The sequence below is a fragment of the Ascaphus truei genome, chromosome 1, assembly GCF_040206685.1.
Source record: "Ascaphus truei isolate aAscTru1 chromosome 1, aAscTru1.hap1, whole genome shotgun sequence".
In the NCBI taxonomy this organism is placed as follows: domain Eukaryota; kingdom Metazoa; phylum Chordata; class Amphibia; order Anura; family Ascaphidae; genus Ascaphus; species Ascaphus truei.
The window spans coordinates 372,405,482-372,426,555 of NC_134483.1; the positions used below are offsets into that span (position 1 = coordinate 372,405,482).

General features: G+C 43.5%; 1 protein-coding gene across 3 annotated transcripts in view; it reads left to right on the plus strand.

Moving 5' to 3' along the window:
• IRF2 (interferon regulatory factor 2) overlaps nucleotides 1-21,074 on the plus strand; it is a 56,754-nt gene that overhangs the window by 12,913 nt on the left and 22,767 nt on the right. For all 3 annotated transcript variants that reach the window (XM_075610515.1, XM_075610508.1, XM_075610506.1), the window contains exon 2: nucleotides 12,195-12,305. In XM_075610515.1, the coding sequence (XP_075466630.1) occupies nucleotides 12,219-12,305 (87 nt within the window). In that variant the 5' untranslated portion in view covers nucleotides 12,195-12,218. The remainder of the gene's footprint in view (nucleotides 1-12,194; nucleotides 12,306-21,074) is intronic.

The following is a 21,074-nucleotide window of genomic DNA, read 5'->3' on the forward strand; positions in this document are numbered from 1 at the left end:
CACCCGTGATCACCCCTCCCCCTAACCTGCTTTATTTGTCCGCTGGGTTTATCTAACAAAATGCTAGCTTCCAAGTATTTGATATTTTGGTGTGTATGTATGTATGTATATATATATATGTATGTGTATGTGTGTATGTGTATATATATATATATATATAATATATATATATATATATATAATAAATACATTCTGTGGGGGACTGTCCTTTATCAAATACATTTCCTATGAGATTTTAGAGGAGATCTTCTTGTTCGGCTTCAGTTGCCAAAACCTTCTACTCAAATGTGCTGCTCTTTTTCATGATGAAGAAATCAAAACGCCCTCTCCAATAGTGTGTCTGAGATCGGATACATTGTAAGGACCACAACCCTCTCTAGGAGTGCTTCTGAGATCAGAGACATTGTAAATTCTTCTGTATTTGGTACGAATTTCAAATGACCTGCAAATTGCTGGGAACCCTCTAGAGTTCCCCAGGGAACCCAAGAGTTCATAGGAATCCCTGTTGAAAAACACTGCTCTAATACTTTCTTCATCGGGTACAGGGATCACAAATATATATGTCTCAAAGCATGGTGTGATAGAGGTTTGTTCACATGTATTGAGAAAAAGATCACAATATTGTATTATTATAATACACCAACATTAACTAGGTGTCTAATGCTGTGTACAGGCAGTCCTCGGTTATCCGACACAATGCGTTACTCAAAATGGCGTTGGATAGCGAAACGTTGTAAAGCGAAACACGTTTTCCCATAGGAACACTGTTTAAATAAAAGGTTCCGTTCCTGAAGGCATTTTTAATGCTAAAATACACAAAATATTTTACGCAGACAATAAGATACGCAGCATACACATACATTATATAGTGTATATACTGTATTATATATATAATATAACATAATATATAATATAATATAAAAATATAATATATTATATAGTATAATATATTATATATACATAAACAACTTTGCAAAGCGTCGTAAGAGCGTTGGATAAGCCGTTTTGGCGTTGTAAAAATGAACATAGGTATGCATTGCACAGCGTTGGATAAGCCATTCGTTGTAAAGCGAAGCGTTGTAAAACGAGGACTGCCTGTACTCACAATTTTCAAGACTGTTAACACTTTCATAAACATTCTTTCTCTAATAAACTTCACACTTGTCTGGTCTGTGTGCTAATCTAGATGAAATGAAAACCTACTAGTGTATTAACGTCTTTATGACATAACGTATACAAACCAGGTGTGCTCACAAACGTATGTCTACATCGAGCATCTCTGCTCAATTGGAGGGTCTCCCAGGGTTTGGACAATCAGTGCGGCTGTCAGGATGTGACGCCTTGTTGTGCTGTGTTCTCTGTAACTTCACCTGCAAGTGGCAAATCTAAGTCGCGCCTAGTTTTGTTGTCACCAGCGTGTACTTCTGAGAGCTGCAGTGGGCTCCATTGGCCAGAACACACCACACCATTGTGTATTTTTCTGTTTTTCTTCCTACATATACAAATTCTAGTAAGTTGTGATTGGATCAAATACATTGACAGCACTTAGAGATCAGACACCCAACGATAGAAATACTATAATTAGGACTAATTGCATGAGAAACACTCACATATATCTATCTCTGGTTTTTACCATTGGCAAATGTTTTCTCTTGTACCCATTTTTTGCCTATTTTGTTTTTTATGTTTCTTTAATACTTAAATGTTTAATTGGCAACTGTGTATCTCATGCAATTGGTCATAATAGTATTTCAATTGTTTAGGTGTCTGATCTCATTGAAGTGCTGTCAATTGTATTTTATCCAATCAGCAATTGCTATGATTTGTGTCCAATGACAAGTCATGAAGTTAGGATGTGTATTATCCAATGAATTCATTCCGTCACCGTGACATCACCTTCTGGGACTCTAAACGACATCATTTCCCACCATGGAAGAATTATTGTACCCCTGACAAAGCTCGCAGAACAGAGTGAAATGCGTAGGGTGGAACTTCGTGTGCCACTAGTCCTTCCTCCTTCCCTGCGAGTAGACACCGGAACACGAGCCTCCTTGCACCTCCCCACCGGTGATGTCATCTACCCAGAAGCGCGGTTGTGCATTAGGACAGGATAGCGCAGCGTCTGCAGGAGCAGGTGTCCAGGACGGTTTGCCATCGGACTCAGTGGTCGACATGCTTTTTACTTGCCTGGTGCATGTGAGGGTCGTTGTCCACTGCTCTAGCGTGTATTTTATTCTTCTAAAACGGTTTTGCACTATGTCTTCTCTTTTCTCGTAAACATTGGGAGCTTTTTGTACATACAAACGCCCTAAACGAAAAGACCAAGACTACACGTGTTAACCCTTCATACATCTGAAGACGCCTGAATTTTTCCGATACCACGCGAGTGGGCAATGGATAGTAATTTTATGAGCCCTTTTCTTGAACAAAAAAAAGGTTGGCAAGTTTTGCACTATAAATAATGTGTCTATTCTGTGATCCTGGAGAGATTTTGCGCTTTGGTTTCATTGCTGAAAACAAAGTTGACCTTTTAACTTCTGGAATGCACCTTATTATTAATATTATTATTTTTATTTAATCGAATATATTTTAGTACTTTGTTTCCGTGCAGCACTGGACCTCCTGACGTAAATGACACCCGATTTGCCTCAACAATTCCTCAAAGGTTCTCATAATTATTCACACTGGAACTAATCAATGTTCTATGCAAAATCACATTTAATTGTGGGGGAAGGTGTGGTGTCGGTTGTGGAAGGTTAACTCTTGCTTGGTTTAGTATATCCGCTGTGGTTGCTGTACTGTTGCGGGATATCTGGCTCGCTTTATCTGAGGTAGAAAACCAGGCCTATTATTAGACTGTGAAATAGGAAGTTAAAGGAAGGAAGTAAGAGAGCTTAAAAAAAATAAATAAATAATATTTCAGCTAGTTTACAGTAACTGTATATTTTAATGTGTTCTCCAGTTGCAATGTAGTGGAGAAAATAATTGTATTCATGGGTTCAATGTCTGAACAATTGGCTCTCTGCTGAGCGTTTTGGTGTTGTGAAATACTTAACCTTTCAGTTGCTGGTTTACATGGATTTCAATACTACAACATAGACCAGGGGTGGGCAACTCCAGTCGTCAAGGGCCACTAACCGGTCAGGTTTTAAGGATATCCCTGCTTCAGCACTGAGCCACCTGTGCTGAAGCAGGGATATTCATAAAACCTTTCCTGTTAGTGTCCCTTGAGTACTGAAGTTACCCACCCCTGTGATAGACGTTTAGTAACTTACTCTTGTTAGTGAATGTTCTTCTATATAATTGGGACCTCCAACTTCTTCTGGTGCATTAATATACGCTACTTTTATCACGGGTGGTCCTCACTGTCCGTTATCCGTCGAGCGGATCATCTGGCGCCAGATAATGCATTCCGCTGAACGCATTATCCGACGTCGGTGCGGATTATCCCATGTTCACCGCCACGTATTAACGTTGGATCCGCAATCCGGCGGTTTGCGGGCCGGATTCCGGTGGATAACAGCGGGCCACCTCTGTTGTTATCCTGGTATATTGATTATGTTAACCCTTCAACATTGGCAAATGAAAATAAATGCACTTTAGTTCCTCTGTTATGGCAGAGGATCTTCCAGGCAACTTGCACCTACTATGGAGTTTCTGTTAACAGTATAGTTTACTATAGACCAGTGGTGCGCAAACTGGCGGTTACAGCTGTCCCGCGCTCTTCGGCATGCATTTAAATTTAATGCCGGGGAGCGCGGGAGTCCTCTGTAACTCATTTGCCTTCTCTCCAACGGCTTCCCCCCCCCCCCAATAAAAATACAGAAAATAGTTTTGCGGAAATAGGGGTAGTTGATTTAGCATAGGTGCAAAAATAAACAAGGACCTCCTTTTTGAATAGGCTATGAGGAAGTTTTCTCTTGAGCTGGGAAAGAGTGCTCCACTCAAATGAAGGGGACTTAAAACTTTGGCAATCTTCAGTTTTTAATATTGCTATTTCAGTGCTGCAAATACTCACTTAGGTTATTGGTGCTTACAGTACTGTATGTTTCGCTCTGTTAATTTCTGTTTACAATTAAGTCTGTGTTTGAACATGCATTGCTTCCTTTATAAGGGCATTGCGTGTTCCAACAGACATTTGAAGCATTGGAATAAAATACCTGTTTCAGTCCTTTAGCTGCCTGCAGTGTTGGTAGTAAACCAGTGTTTAAAGCAGCAATCCCTGGTCTGGGGACACCCTGGTTCCGGAGTGGCGAGCTCAGGGTGGCAAATTAGGGAAACAATATGGCTGCTGAGGTCAGGGCTTGTTTGTAATCTGCCTCCATATTTGTAGTGGGTTTTTTTTGGGGGGGGGGTCTCACAAAAAAATGACATATTTCCAGAACCAGGGGGCCTCTGGACATTGTAGGGTCACAAATCTGCTTGCGGGGGGGGGGGGGGGGGGCAGTTCATGTAAAACCTTTCAGTGGGTGTGCAAAGAGCCATCTGAATGGTGCAGACCTTCTAGATTTGCAACCATGTGATTGCTACACGAGGGTCTCTTCCGTTCAGATAACATTCACAGCGGACACATCGTCCCACAGAAAGAAGTGCCAACAGCCACAGGACGTCACAAAAACCACCGTGTGACATGGTGTTCTATGGTTGTCTGTGTTCCTCTTATTGCTGCTGCACATGAATGCACAACTCTGCATTTATTTATGTCACTGGCCTATTGTCAGACCATTACATTAGGGTTAGAGGCAATAATCTAATAAAATTTACAGATAGGACGGCCAATCCCGAAAGAGAGTGTCTGAGAGGCCTGATTTTTTTTTAAGCATAATATTGGCTTCAGGATGTTCACACCTGCTGCAAAATCATCACACAATGCTGTATTTATTATGGGCACCTCCCAAACAGGGGACCTTCTTCTATATAGTCCGATGCATCCCTATGAAGTCCATGGGATTTGGGATTTTTGAGACCGGCTGCTTCGGACTATATAGATCTGTGATGTCATTGCACAATGTGATATCATTGTGTGTGCAACACCGTTTTCCTCCCTCTGTTTATTGGACTTTTGACAAGGAGAAGGTAGGCTAAGGTTAGAGGAAATACGTTTGACAAGCTGCACCGCACCCCATTCATTGCCATCATTGGGGGCGTGTGGGGGATGAGAGGAAGCATGTTGAATTTCCTATATATATTAAATAAATAAAGTAGCCGGGTAGTTTTTTTTTTTTTTAAAGTGTGATTATTGTATTTTAAGGGTGATTACATGTATTTTAAGGAAGTCAGTCACAAAGTCCTTTTATAAAAGGAAGTTTTTTGGCAGAAGGCTTGCATACAACTAACTGTGGTCAACACTGATGTCATGTGACGGGCTCATTTCCTGTTGCTGGATCTTTTGAGTTATTATATTGGTTGCCAGGTATCAACGGTCCAGCTAATTCTCTAAGCTGTGGTAGCTGTTATTGCACATGAATGGCTGTTAATGAGAGACACAGGCTGATAATGCTCCTTAGTGACGCACGTTTCAGAATACAGGAAAGTGTGTGCCTGTGACACAGCTGCTTGGCTATCCCTTCTCAATCTTGCTTACAGGATGTGTCCGCTAATTGTGAGTGCACACGAGGAGCAAATGGAGAGTATAAAGAAATGTGCACTGCCAAAGAATTCACTTTGTTTCACACCACCTTCATAACACATTACGTATACAATAAGACACGTATCACTGTATTGTGGCTATAAACAGTAATTAAGAAGTGAGGCATTGTTTTAAGCTGTAAATGTTATGTTTTATGAAGGTGGTGTGCAACAAAGTGAATTCTTTGGCGGTGCACATGTCTTTGTGCCCTCCATTTGCTCCTCGTGTGCACACAGAATTCAGTGTTGCACCCACCACTTATCACTGCGATTATTCATCCATATCACCAAGTCATTTATTGTGGCGACTTAGGCGATTAACTCTTTCCCCCCCCCCCCCCTCCCTTCTTTATATACTGCAAACCTGTCGCTCCCGGCAGCACGGACTGTACACACAAAAAGTGTGCGGCACGCGCGTTCGGGTAGGTCCGCACCTATCATAGAACAAGCCTAAGGCCGAGTCCATAGAAGGCCAGGCCGCGCTGAGCCGTGCGGACGCTCAGCGCGGAGCCCCTGCATCCTCAATGAGGATGCCTTGAGAGGGGGCTCACGCGAGCGTCCGCAGGCGTGCTGAGGCTTTGGAATTTTCAGCCGACAGCCAAGCTGTTTTTCAGCGCGCTGTTGGCTGAAAACATCCAATCAGCCTGAAGCAGCGTCAACGTCACGGCGCCGTGACGTCGGCGCCGTGACGTCAGTGTGTCGCGGGCGATTGGCCCAGCGACGTCACTGCCCCGCCTCCAACCACCTCCCCCCGGCTCCCTTCGCGCACGCTGGCTCGCCTGCAAGTCCGTGGAATCGCGCTGACTTAAGCAGGCGAGCCTCAGCGTTAGCGCGCCTCCGCTCTCCTGAAGCCTCTATGGCCCCGGCCTAAAGATGCAGTTCAAGCTACCGTTTTTTACATTTTTAAAACTGGCAAGTTATTGGCTAAATTGCCAATCAATCCGTTCTTCTGTGATTGATCATCAAAGATTCGGTTCGGGGGTTCATTAAATCGCAATTAGTGCTGCAGAAGATTACCCAAGATGCAGAGTTCTGTGGGGAAGATCATGTGACCAGGCAGTCACTAGATACAATTGGTGCACTGCTAGAGAGAGAGGGCAGGGCTCAAAAACCATATCCAGTTTCAAAAGAGGAAGGGGATGTGACTTTGTAAATGGTTGCTATAGAAACAAAAATGCTTGTTACCCTGTAATAAACTTTTTTTTAAATGCTACAAGTATTTTCTCATAGTACAGAACTGATTTATTTAAAAAATAAAATAAACACACGTAGGATAATTTGAACTGCAGCTTTAAAGCAGCAGAACAGGCTGCATCGCGTTTAAAAAATAAAAACGTATTATTACAGGTTGGAAGCGGGGCCCAGCTGAACTGTTAATTTCAGCTCCGGGGACACCTTGCTTCAAACCTCTAATTAAAAAGAAAGGATAAAAAGGGGTTTGGAGCAAAGTTTCTCTAGCTGTAGAACAAATTATTACTTGTCCCAGTTACAAAAGAAATAATTTGGCAGGCCCTTCCCCAGGGGATGTGCTGCCCTTAGGCAAGCACTATTAAAGCTGCCTCCTCCCCCCCCCAAAGAAGAAAGTTTTCCTCCCACTAGGAAGGAAGCAGGGTCTCTCTGGAGCTGAACCGCATTAATTGCCCGTGATCCTGAGATACATATATGTATCCATAAGGGGCGCAGGTATGTCATGCTCCGGTACCGGTCACGCTGGCCAATAGGAAGCTGCAATGCAAGGGATGATGTCATAGCTTCCAATTGGCCCATTTAAACTTCTTAAAATGCATACAATATATTATTTGAGGACATCCTCCTCTCATCCCCACCCTGCTCCCTCCTCCTCTGCTCTCCCCCCCACCCTCCTCCTCCTCCTCCTCCTCCTCCTCTGCTCTCTCCCATCCTCCCTCCTCTTTCCCTCTCCTCCTTCTCTCACCCCACTGTCCTCCTCTCACCCCCACTCTCCTCCTCCTCTCTCACCCCCACCCTCCTCCTCCCTCACCTCCTTAATACGGCTGCCAACATGGCTTCAGTGGAGGAGGACCACGCCTGGAGAAGAGGACCAAGGACCGCCAGAGCGGTGAGCAGAGGAATTGGACGGCGGGAGAAAAGCAGGGCGTCTGTCAGAGCGAGGAGCGTGCTGTTGCAGCGGCAGACACAGGATGTTGGTGAAGACTTCTGGGTCGGACTGATGGGACACTATCCTCCCAGGCCGTCGTCCTCTGCCACCGTGCTTCGCTCGTGCCGTGATGTCCAACTCCTCTGCCACCGTGCTTCGCTCGTGCCGTGATGTCCAACTCCTCTGCCACCGTGCTTCGCTCGTGCCGTGATGTCCAACTCCTCTGCCACCGTGCTTCGCTCCTGCCGTGATGTCCAACTCCTCTGCCACCGTGCTTCGCTCGTGCCGTGATGTCCAACTCCTCTGCCACCGTGCTTCGCTCGTGCCGTGATGTCCAACTCCTCTGCCACCGTGCTTCGCTCGTGCCGTGATGTCCAACTCCTCTGCCACCGTGCTTCGCTCGTGCCGTGATGTCCAACTCCTCTGCCACCGTGCTTCGCTCGTGCCGTGATGTCCAACTCCTCTGCCACCGTGCTTCGCTCGTGCCGTGATGTCCAACTCCTCTGCCACCGTGCTTCGCTCGTGCCGTGATGTCCAACTCCTCTGCCACCGTGCTTCGCTCGTGCCGTGATGTCCAACTCCTCTGCCACCGTGCTTCGCTCGTGCCGTGATGTCCAACTCCTCTGCCACCGTGCTTCGCTCGTGCCGTGATGTCCAACTCCTCTGCCACCGTGCTTCGCTCGTGCCGTGATGTCCAACTCCTCTGCCACCGTGCTTCGCTCGTGCCGTGATGTCCAACTCCTCTGCAACCCTGCTTCGCTCGTGCCGTGATGTCCAACTCCTCTGCCGCCGTGCTTCGCTCGTGCCGTGATGTCCAACTCCTCTGCCGCCGTGCTTCGCTCGTGCCGTGATGTCCAACTCCTCTGCCGCCGTGCTCCGCTCTGGCGGTCATATGAATCAAGGCGTGTTTCTGAATCGGGTTTCCTCGGCCCTGATTCCACCCCGTCCTTGTTGTTGGGCTAATAAAAGCAAACAGAGGGCAGGTGAAGAGTGGGGTTGGGCTTTGCCTGTGCAAACTCTTGTTGAACACCGGAAAATTCCGTATAAGAGAGTAAGTAGGCAGAGGAAATCGCTCGGCTCAGCTTATTTACAGAATGTCACATATTATTATGATATCATTCTACAAAAAGACACATTGGCGCTCTGCCTTTTTGTTGAATCCGTCAGCCACCCAGCTTTATCCCTTCAAAATCTCACTGCTATGACTACAAATGTTGGTCCTAGTGGGCATTGCCCTTTTAACAATTACAGGCATACCCCACATTAACGTACGCAATGGGACCGGAGCATGTATGTAAAGTGAAAATGTACTTAAAGTGAAGCACTACCTTTTCCCCACTTATCGATGCATGTACTGTACTGCAATCGTCATATACGTGCATAACTGATGTAAATAACGCATTTGTAACAGGCTCTATAGTCTCCCCGCCTGCGCACAGCTTCGGTACAGGTAGGGAGCCGGTATTGCTGTTCAGGACGTGCTGACAGGCGCATGCGCGAGCTGCCGTTTGCCTATTGGGCGATATGTCCTTACTCGCAACTGTTCTTAAAGAGTGTCCTTAAACCGGGGTATGCCTGTATTGCAATTCCATGGAAGGCCCCATAGCCCCTCATGAACTTTTTAAACTTCTCACGGTCTACAGAATGGATTCCCATTGACTGAAGTCAGTGGCAGTTGTCCTGTTTATGAATCATTTTGTCACTGCAATATGAAGGTGCTACATAAGTACAGCACCTGCATTTGTCCCAGAGTAGTGTATTGTTGTGGTGTTTGATAGATTGTTAATGGAGCAATGAGAGTTCTTCAGATGTGTCACAGTAAATGATAGTTTTCTGGTTCATAGAAGGTTAATAATCAGAGAGGCATTGTACTGGATGCTTGTTTGATGCTTCCTCTTCTGTGACTGGCACACCAGATTTAAGGATGTGAGGCTGGCAAAGCCTAGCTAATTTCCCCTTGTTTTTCTGCTACCTGGAAACGGAGGAACTCGTAAAGGTGCAGTTCTCCCTCTCGACCCCTCCCCCTCCCCCCCCCACCAATTTGAACTTGTTTGAAAGTAATCTCGTTGCGATGCCCTTTTAAAGTAGGTTACCAACCTTGGGTTTTTTTTTTTTTTAAACCACATTGGCTTTTTATATTAATTTTAAAGGCACCAAAGCCTGTAGTATAGTGTGGACATGACAACTGCTGTTCTCACTTTCTTCAGGCAGCACAGAGCAGTTTTCCATGAAGACTACAAAAGATCTCATCAGAAAATTTTGCTTATCTTATCCTTCTCATATAGGCTTCTAATGTGGGATACTGCACGCCGATCCGCCGTTAACTGCCATTCAGGTCAATTGCATTTTAAAGTTGGTTCAGGGTGTGATACACTGCCCTGGAGCCAACAGTAGTAATTTTAGGTTTTGTGCTCATTTTTGTTTTATTTATATACTCTGTAAAAGAATAAAAAAATGATAGCGGGGAAAACAGACCATCTATTATACAGTACAATATTGTGCAGAAATCTTCTATAAAAAAAATATATATAGTGCATGTAAACTGCCTCTAACTTGCTGGTACCAATTATAAGGTTCATAAAATAATTGTATTTTAGAAATTGCTTTTCATACTGGAACATTTTGTGCTGGTTTTCAAATTTAGAAAAACATTTGTTTAATAAAAAATATATATACAAAGTTACAGGGCTTCTTTTATATATGAACATTGTGAAATTTCTAAGAAATGCCTCGCAATTTTCTCTACGTCATTGTATTTTTTGAATCTCTGCCTACATTTAAGTGATGTATTAAGCAGGGACTACTATTTTAAACGTTTGTTTTTTTCTCCTCCCATATGTCCCTTGTCAGTAAGAGGCAGACCTTTTTCTGTTGCAGGTTTACCAGAGTTCAGGAGGAACAATGACTCCCTTTACAGCCAATAGGTTAAAATGGCCAGAGACTAGAAACATCCTGAGAACCAGAACTAAACATACGAGTTTGCTGTCTCAGTGACTCCCAAGGCAGGAAGCTGCCCAGCGACCATCTTGGAAGAGGGCAAACGTCCTGTGTTGAAATAACATTTCCCCTGCAGTGCGTGGTCTCCCTTTGTAGGACAACAATTCTATACTAGGAGACCCCTTGCTTCATGCCAAGCCAAAACAAGGGAGAGTAGGCATCAACTGAGGGGCGGGGACTACAGGTTTACAAACTGTGCAGCATGTTACATGTCAGAAGGGCCTTTTTATTTATTTTTAAATCCAATGTCTTGCCCTAAAGCAAGTGGGACATGTACTGAATAACAGGGGTACCAGTAACTTTGCTTGGTTATTCTATAAGGTGTGAAATTAAATATACAGCTTGTCAGTGCACACACCTTATGGGCACGTTCCTGCATTGGAGGATAAAATGGGATTCAGCTGCGTCATGCTGTTTGCTATGACTGCAGATGAGTGCCGTACCCCATGCAAAAACTTCCGTCTATGAAGTGGTTGTGTGCCAATCGGAGATCCACCCACCCATCATTTTTAAAGACCTTACAATAAGGCGGTGTTTAATTATGCTCAGAGACTGATTCATAATGTTACTCGGTGGATAATCGTGCCAATGCACCAAGAAAACAAGAAATGCAGCAAGATTGCATGAGGCTGCCACTTAATATAACATGGATACCACTGCTAACATTTTAAGATACAATGGTGAACAGCAGGACTGCCGAGCTGTCTAAGGCCGCGTCTGTAGTCAGTACCTCAATGATGCAGGCCATAGTGCGCGCGACGGCGCAGCAGACTTTTTACGAGACAACATTTTGTGGCGCAACGGCCGGGTCACGTGCGCGGTTCAGCCAATGAGGGCGAACCGCTCACATGACATCACGGCCCGCCTCCCTGTCGCGCTCGTCATAGGAATCCAACAGGCCACGGATCGCTTCCCGTACAGGCGCGCGTGACCCCACGCGCACTGTCACACACGCACGCACACACACACACACACACACACACACACACACACACACACACACACACACACACACACTATATCCGAGGCCCAAGACGTGAATGTGCTCACAAGTGGTATTTTTATCAGCTGTGCGGTGGAGGGCTTTTTTTTTTTTTTTTTTACCCACCATAACTTTTCTTTTAATGTCTAAAATACTTTAGAGTTTATCTCCGAGAGGGATCTGTGGGCTACTGCGCGGTAGGCTTGGCTCACTGGCCAGTTCTCCCTAATTAGGAGGGAAGCGCCGTCATATTTTTGCTACCAAATCTTCAGGAATAGTATAACATAGTATAACATAGTATAACATAGTATAACATAGTATAACATAGTATGACCATACAAGGTATGGTGTTGTGTGCTACATGTCTGAACATTGTAAATGCTTCGATAAAGGAGGAGGGGGGAATAGTTTACACCTTAAAATTGGACTTTCTTTAAAAAATAGCTAATGTTGTACAATATTTTCTCGCAGTTGCATCCTGCCGAGCTGGGAAAGATGCCTGTAGAAAGGATGCGGATGCGGCCTTGGTTAGAAGAGCAAATAAATGGGGACACTATACCAGGGTTAAAATGGCTGAATAAGGTAAGGATTGTGTTTTTATATTTACTATATACAGGTATAACCCATTTAAAATGTGTTTCGATAAATGCCGTTGTACACTCCTTTTCCACCTATCAGGGGGACCTTGTAACAATGTATTCATTCTTAAGTTGCCAAAAAATGGGTTCCTCCCTAGGGCAGGACTGACACGGTCATGACTTTTTGATCTCCGGTCCCAGTACTTTGCCTGTCAGCAGCGACATTTCCCCTGCAGCAATGAATGATGGGATTGCAATACACTGTCGGCCGCTTTTGGTTCAGTTATAAAGCGATTGGCAGCTTTTACTTTACTGCAACTATCAGTATACAGCACTTGCATTCTCGGGCTAACAGTTCCTTGTGGAACGCGAGGTTCTGAGACCTCGGCGAGTCTTTCAGATACGGTATTGCGAACTTGACTCCCATGTCATCCTGCGACGTTGGTTCCGATCCTTGATTTTCTAATCCCAGTACTTTCTGGTCGGTAATATTCCTATAGTAGTATGGAACATTGCGACCTTGAAAAATCAGAACTGAATTCTATTCTCGTGAGGATGTGGAGTCAGAATGGCAACAATGCAGATGAATGAATTCTAGGGGAAAAGTCACAGTGGCAGCATACCATTACTGTTCCACGGTGGTCCCTGGTGCTGTCATTGCACTACCTGCCATAGGTCCCTTTGTGTTGCAGGAGTTGGCAGTCTAAAATAATCCATAGACCAGTGGTTCCCAACTCCAGTCCTCAAGAACCTCCAATAGATCAGGTTTTTAAGGCTATCCCTGTTGAGCACAAGTGGTTTAATGAAAATGATTGAGCCTCTTGTGCTGAAGCAGGGATATGCTAAAAATCTGACCTGTTGCAGGTTCCTGGGGGCTTGGGAACCACTACCGGCGTAGACTATTCTAAGGACTGCATGTGCCCCATAATCACAAACCAAGGTGTTATGCTTTCATTAAAAAGGCATACATCAAAGAAGTTAACTTATACTATAGTTGGAGTGGCCAACTCCTGTCCTTACGGAACACCAACAGGTCAGGTTTTAAGGCTTCAGAACAGATGGCGCAAATAGTGGCTCAGTCAATGACTCACCTGCGACAAAGCAGGGATAGCCTTCAAACCTGACCTGTTGGTGTCCCTTCAGGACTGGAGTTGGCCACTCCTGTACAGGCAGTCCTCGGTTATCCGACACAATGCGTTACTCAAAATGGCGTTGTAAAGCGAAACGTTGTAAAGCGAAACACGTTTTCCCATAGGAACACTGTTTAAATGAAAGGTTCCGTTCCTGAAGGCATTTTTAACACTAAAATACACCAAATATTTTATGCAGGCAATAAGATATGCAGCACACACATAAATTATATAGTGTATATACTGTATTATATATATATATATATATATATATATATATATATATATAACATAATAAATAATATATTATATAGTATAATATTATATAGTATTATATTATATATATATACGCTCTTACGACGCTTTGCAACGTTGTTTATGTGAATGTGTATATATATATATATATACATACATACACAACGTTGCAAAGCGTCGTAAGAGCGTTGGATAAGCCATTTTGGTGTTGTAAAAATGAACATAGGTATGCATTGCACAGCGTTGGATAAGCCATTCGTTGTAAAGCGAAGCGTTGTAAAACGAGGACTGCCTGTAGTGATTTATAATTTATAATTAATTTATAATTATATTATTATTTATAAATAAAATACTATATAATATTGTAACATCTGTTCTGTATATGGATACATGTGCTGGTATGTTTACATGATTTCTGTAGCTGAGCAGAAGGCAGCAGGACACCAATTAAATGGTGAAATACAGTGATAAGAAATTGATTTCCTCATGTTGACCAACTGCCAATGATTTAGTTTCTAACCTGTGACTATCATCATTATGCTAATAGTGGGAAGGTTTGACATGATGCACACTAGCAATTTAAGCATCACATTATCTTGGCAGTCATTTAAGACATAGCATAATATAGTGCGTGTATATTAATATAGTATAATATACTTATTATATAGGAATCTTCGAACAAATTCAGAGATTGGTTCGATCCATGAAATGTCATCAAGTGCACAAAATGATGCTTCCCTCCCCCGGTCTGTGTCTGTGACACACTGATACCCCTCTGCCCCTGACCACATGGGAGAGCAGGGGTGGGCACAGTGCTGGAGCTCTCCGCCTCTCTCCCTCCCGCTCTCCGGTCAAACCCCCTGCCGCACTCCCCATTACCTGGCGCAGCTCTCACTGACCTGTCTGTCATTGGTCTAGGACATTTTGCCGCTAGAGGGTAAGTGTCTAAATCCCCTACCCTAAAACCCCGTACCCTAACCACTAAAGCCCCTTAAATGAACCCCCCTAAACGGTAATAAAACTTACCTTAGACGCAGCGGGATTCCAGCAGCGGGTCAGATGCGGCGGAGGCCACCCGCCGCGGTAAAATGACCAAATGTCCCAGCGTGCCCAATCCTGCTTTAATGTCACGCTAGGAAAGCTGGATCGGGCGCACTGTGATCGGCTGCGGCAGTGACTGACGGGTCACTCGGCTCTGCAACACAGGCGCCAGGGACGAATATCCGTCCCTGATGTATATACTTTGTGGATATTTTCTTTTCAACCCCCTTAATTGCAATCATTCTTTATAAGTACCAGCTTTCTATTTGTAATTATCAATACACAAAGACAAGGCAGACCACCATGTAATGAAACATTGCTTTTTTTTTTTTATGGAATTTTTTATGCATAAACGAGTATATTTCTATTCCTGTTAATATCATTATATTGCACGGGGCAGAGCAGATCAGTGGTCCACCAAATGATCAACAGTAAAGTGGTACTGAATGGAGAAGTTTGAGAATCTAATCTGAAGAGTGCACTTTGTCTTTACCTGTTGTATAGCTGCATAGGACTTTCTTGTTTTTTTGCCAGGGACAATTAAAAAATAATTTGTACGTATCATTTGAATAGCATGAACTTTTTAGACTTCTGTTCAGATCAGGGTTAAGTGTAATATTCAGTTGTATTATGAAGAATGAATTTAAACATTGTCTTATGATGATAACTCAACCTTTGCTATGATTGCATTAAGGAGACATACAGATAGTCCTCGGTTATCCAACGGAATCCGTTATGGAAGTAGCGTTGGATGGTGATACCGTTGTAAAGTGAGTCCCGTGTTAATCAGTGACGGTGACCATTGGATAACGCATTCAGGCGTCAGATAACGCATTCCAGCGTAGAAAAAACACCCATAGGGTTGCATTGAATATGCCATTCGTTGTAAAGTGAAACGTTGGATAGCGAGAACTACCTGTATTAGTGCAGAGGATTTCAAATGTGACCTGCAAATGACCTTGATGTGGCCCTTGGACTCTTAGCTGTCCACTCACCCTAGACACAAAAAGAAGCTGGTATACACCAGACCCAGAAGGGCCAGTGGTCCAGAAAAAAAGCCCCCTACTTAACAGCCCTCAATATCACTATAATGTATGGTGAGCCTGAAGAAGCACGGAACTAAGAATATCCAAGATTGATATTTGATGTATTAGTAGTACAAGTGTTTGTAATATATCATATCTAGAACAAAAAAAATGGGGTATTAAAAACTCCCCGGTGCACAAGGGGCTTCAAAAAATTAAGCACTGCAAGGTAGCAAAGCCAATACCCCTGGAGAGGGGGTAATGACTGGGCTTGGTAGCCCAACAAAAATAGAGAAATTGAGCCAACTGAGAGGAAGAGAGCTTCTAAACAAACTCCCCGCTCCCACGACCACGCTACAATTGTTAACTATATTAATGGAAATACACACACTAAAAGTAAGTACATACGAATGTAACGTGACAGTCACTGTAGGTATATCAGTGGAAAGGCACTAATGTGCCAATATATTAATGAGAGTCTGGATACATGAACCCTTAAATCACTAATAGAATATGAGCCTACTGAGAAGATGGAAGCTGTTGGTTCAACTCCCCCCTCCCACGACAACGCTACAATTAATATCTATGTTACTGTGATTGAACACATAGTAATGACTGAATAAACGTGTGTAGTAACATCGCCGATGTAGTAAGGTAGTTAATAAGCACATATGACTATGATTTTAACTATTCTAACCCCAGGTAGTAAACATAGGGGTAAACAATTCCTGCTCGCAAAGTTCTGTGAGTGCAGGTAAATAACTGTGTGCATCAAAACCACTTCGGTACTTGCGATACCAGTAGAGTGTGGAAGGTAGTCTTTAGTCCTGAGGTTCAACGAGACTCAATCTCAAGCTTAGTATGCCGTTTGTGAAAAGGTGCTTCCAATAGCACTGTACATGTAACCTTTTTGTCTGACTTGTTCTATTGGTACTTGCTCTGGTGAATTCAGAACTGACTGTGCTCTCTGTGAGCGTTCATTTTACAGTGGATAGGTCTCTGAGTGCTGCTTGGGTTTTTGGGGTAAAAGGAAGTACCTTATGGTCTTTTTAGACCTGAGGGAACGGGCCTTAGGAAGGGGTCCCCCCCCGAAACATTGCCCCCCTGATTACCCTACCCCTATGTGTGTTTTGTCCCCACTGTTTGTTCCCATTGATTGTTGCATTCCCTCTTCCCTATTGTGTTCACCCCAATTACCACTTGATTATATGTGTTTGTGTTTGCAATTGTGCTGCATTACTCCTTGTACTATTACATTAAATCATTTCTTCTTGTGGCATAACCTGTAGTACTAGATTATTTTATAGTCAGTGAGTGCTGGATCTTTTGGTTGTGATTAACCAGTTTGGTGATTTAATCCAAATGCTCAGTTGTCATTTTATTTCTGATTTTATTTTGTATAGTTTCTCTTTGGCGTCCTTGGTACATCATTAATAAGTGCACATGTCTGCACGTCATCCTGGTACAGCGTGTTTGACCTATCAACCCGGGAGCGTTCTGCATTGCATGAGAAGACTTGGGGGGGGGGGGGGGGAGGAGGTTGGTCACAAGGAAATTACTTCTATGATTGCAGGTGTGCCGTACAGTATACAGCAATGTTCCTAGAAGGCAAATTAGCAAACCATTATCCTCCCCTCACTGCATGACTGCTTCTGTGAAACCAAGGCTTGCACTGCACTGGATTATAATGGCTCATATACTGTAGATCATAATATTTGGTTACGGTGCAGACCAAGTCCAAATGTGTGGTCGTTAAATTAATTTTGCACATCCTCAACCTATAATTATATCTGGTGGCATGAAGAGAAGGATCTGGATATAAATATAGAGGCAGAGTTAGTTGGGATACGGAAGGAAGCATGGTATGTCTGAACAGATTGCATTGATTCAAGGATTTCTTTTTGTTGGGTATTGTGATGGCAGAGATTTATAGAGATTTTTGCGATGATACTAATCGGCAACAACAGACCCTGGACTTTGCCCAGTCTAGAGAACAAGCAGGATATTGTAGTGGAAACACCACAATGGATTACATCCAAGTCCAACAAGAAGTGATTTCCCTAAAGTAATGAAAACGATTTACCACTCCATGTAGGATTTGTAGATTGTGAAAAAGCATTTGTTTCTGTCTGCACCTCAGCGGTACTAGGTGCAGTAAGAAGACATAATTTTAACGCGTACATTGACATTATAAAGAACGTTTACGAGAATGCTGCATCAACCATTAGATTACATCAAGATACATGCAAGATAGGGATCAGGAAGAGTGCAGCAGAGGAGACACCATGTCACCAGAGACATCCAAAGCAAATAAGAATGATGGCCTCCGTATGAATCTCCGCAGGACTACAGGCGGACGTCTGAAAGGGTTCCCCAAGAGCTGCTCCCCTATGCACAGAACCAGCGTACTAGCGATGAACATCTGGGATTGCTTGATGCTATGTGTTTCGTCAGCCCTACCCTCTGCAGTGTTTGACTGAACAAGGGAATTTCAAAGCCCAGCTGGATTCATTCAAAACCCCTTTTCAGACTATATCTGCATCGCCACTGCTCTGTTACTGGGTTGGGTAAAGTCTTCTAACACATCACATTACATGCCTATCCTACCTCTTCTAACACAATTTTAACCTTGTATGTAACTGTTACATAATAATCCTATATTATCTCTAACTGTCCACGAAATGTCTGTAAATTGTATGTATAACCTCTGTTCATTAAATGCAACCATGTATAATCATAACTCTGTGCCCAGGACATACTTGAAAACGAGAGGTCATTCTCAATATATTGCTTACTGGTAAAACATTTTTATAAATAAAAATAATGTTCAATGTGTCAGGGCGGCAAAGATTAAAACAAATGCAAAAAAACTAGAAGCAAAAGATTGTCTACCTTGGCAGATAAATAACAATGCATGGGAACCTTTTGAATAAAATGAATAGGAGAATGAAGATGGGATGGAGTACATTTGGAAGACACCAGACCATACAGTATTTCACGGCAACCTTCAACAGTGCTTCAAGAACGTTTTTGACCAGTGTATTGTGCCCGTGCTGACGTATGGATGTGAAACTTGCACCCTAAATGTGAAGATAATTCACAAGCTTCAGACAACACCAAGAAGTATGGAGAGACGTATGCTGGGTATTACCCGAAGAGACAGGAAAAATAATGAATGGGTTCGAACCCAAACAAGTCTGTGACGCCCTCACAAGGGTGAACAAATTTAAAATGGTAATTTCTTCTTTCGATTTGTCTGGCCCAGTGCCATCGTTGGACAAAGATGAGACTCGACTGGATTCCAAAAGTGGTTAATTAGACCAAGACAATGACCAAAAGTAAGAGGGAGCGTGAAATCAAAATGTGTTGGAGCAACATGGAGAAGCGGCCTCCAACCGCAGTACGTGGAAGATCATTTGAGGAGGCCTTCATCTAGCAGTGGATCAACAAGGGCTGAAGAGGATTGTGTGTGTGTGTGTGTGTGTGTGTGTGTGTATATGTGTGTATGTATACATATATGTGTGTGTGTGTGTGTGTGTGTGTGTGTGTGTGTGTGTATTTATATTTATTTAGCCCCTACAATTTTAAGACCTGAATATGAAGAGAATCCAGCTACTTGGCTCATACAAAAGCTATTGGGTTGCTTTTAAATGTTCAAAGCCGAAATCTTTCACTTGCTCTTAATTCGACAACAAATCGCTCTGGCATACTAATCAAGCGCCGCAGGGAAAAACCACATACAATCAAAGAGTGTAATTGTAACAGTACTCGTGTGGTTTATTCAGTAACCTGCCCTTATAATAAACAATATAGTGGCAGGACAAAGCGCGCTCCAACGAGGTTTCTGGAACATAAAAGAAATATAGAGAAGGGATTGGAGACTTAGTGTATCCAAACACTTGCCGAGTTCCACAGCTGTCAACCACAGGGACTTGAGATCAAAGGGATTGAATTTGACAATTTAGGTACCAGAGGAGGTGATCGTTTTAATAAAACTATGCTATCGGGAGATATCCTGCATCAACAAATTACAAACGCTAGCACCATGTGGCTTAAATTTTGAAGTTGATCTAGTGGCCTTTTTTTTTTTTTTAAATTCAGGATAAGTAACAGTATAGAGCTTTGTTTATTGATTTATAGAGTATTGAATGAGTTGTTTTTGTGGACTTGCACTTCTGTTTTTCATCATTTGTTTATCTTAAGCCCCATCCTATACTCATGTATACGCTTTATGTAAACTTAGCTGTTCATTTACGTCCCACAAAACTAAAACAAGATGGCATTCACTCAGCCAAATATAAACCAAAACAAGAAAATGATTATTTACTCCATCCCAGAGCCCCCCTGCCTTTTTTATATTTTTATTTTGACAGATCCCGGTTTTCCGCTGTCCACGCGCCGCCAGGCGCGCCGCGTGCAGCAGCCTCCAGCGGGACCTTAGCCATAGTGTTGAGTGCAGGGAGGGAGAGGAAGGGATGCGAATGGCTGAGGTGCATGAGAGCTGGAGGCACGGAGCGTGTTGGAGGACTCAAGGACTCTGCGCGCCCCTTCTCCAATTCACACACTGGCAGGGGGAGACTTGTGTCAGTGTGCCTGCATGTGTGTCTGTGTCACAGATACACACTGAGACAGAGCCGCCAATAGGTGTGTGTGTGTGTGTGTGTGTGACAGAGTGCATTCTGACACAGCTGCTGAAGGGGGGGGGGGGAGGTTTGAGTGCTGGTAGATAGACATTGATGCAGGCACTCGCAGGACATTTTTAAAGAAACGTTTCGATCCTCTTTGGGGCCTTTGTCAAGATACAGCAATGAAAGATATTTATACTGCACAGAAAATGCAGAGGGAAGCGTGGGCAGATACAAACCGCTGTGTACTCTTGGTGTCTTTGCTACGTTAACCACCATAAACACTGGAAGGGAAGTCTGTGTAAAAAATGGAAGCGGTGTGAATATCCCACTGTTATGTACATGGGGTGCTCAGCTCGAGTCCCCAAGTCCCTCTAACAGGTCAGATTATCAGGATATCCAGACTGAGCCACCTGTACAGAAGCTGGGACTGATTGAGCCACCTGTGCTGAAGCCTGAGAACCTGACCTGTTGGGGCGATGAGGGGGGGTGGGGTCCTAAGGACTGGAGTTGAGAAGCCCTGTTATACACCCTGTGTTGCACATGGGTTTTTATTGCACACAGAGCCAATAAACGCCAACAATGCATTCATTTCGATCCAATTTTATTATCAAAGACATACAAGGTAAACCCAGCTGGGGAAGCAAAAGGATTATTATGGGAAAAAAGCAAATCTATAAATGCATATATTCGTTTA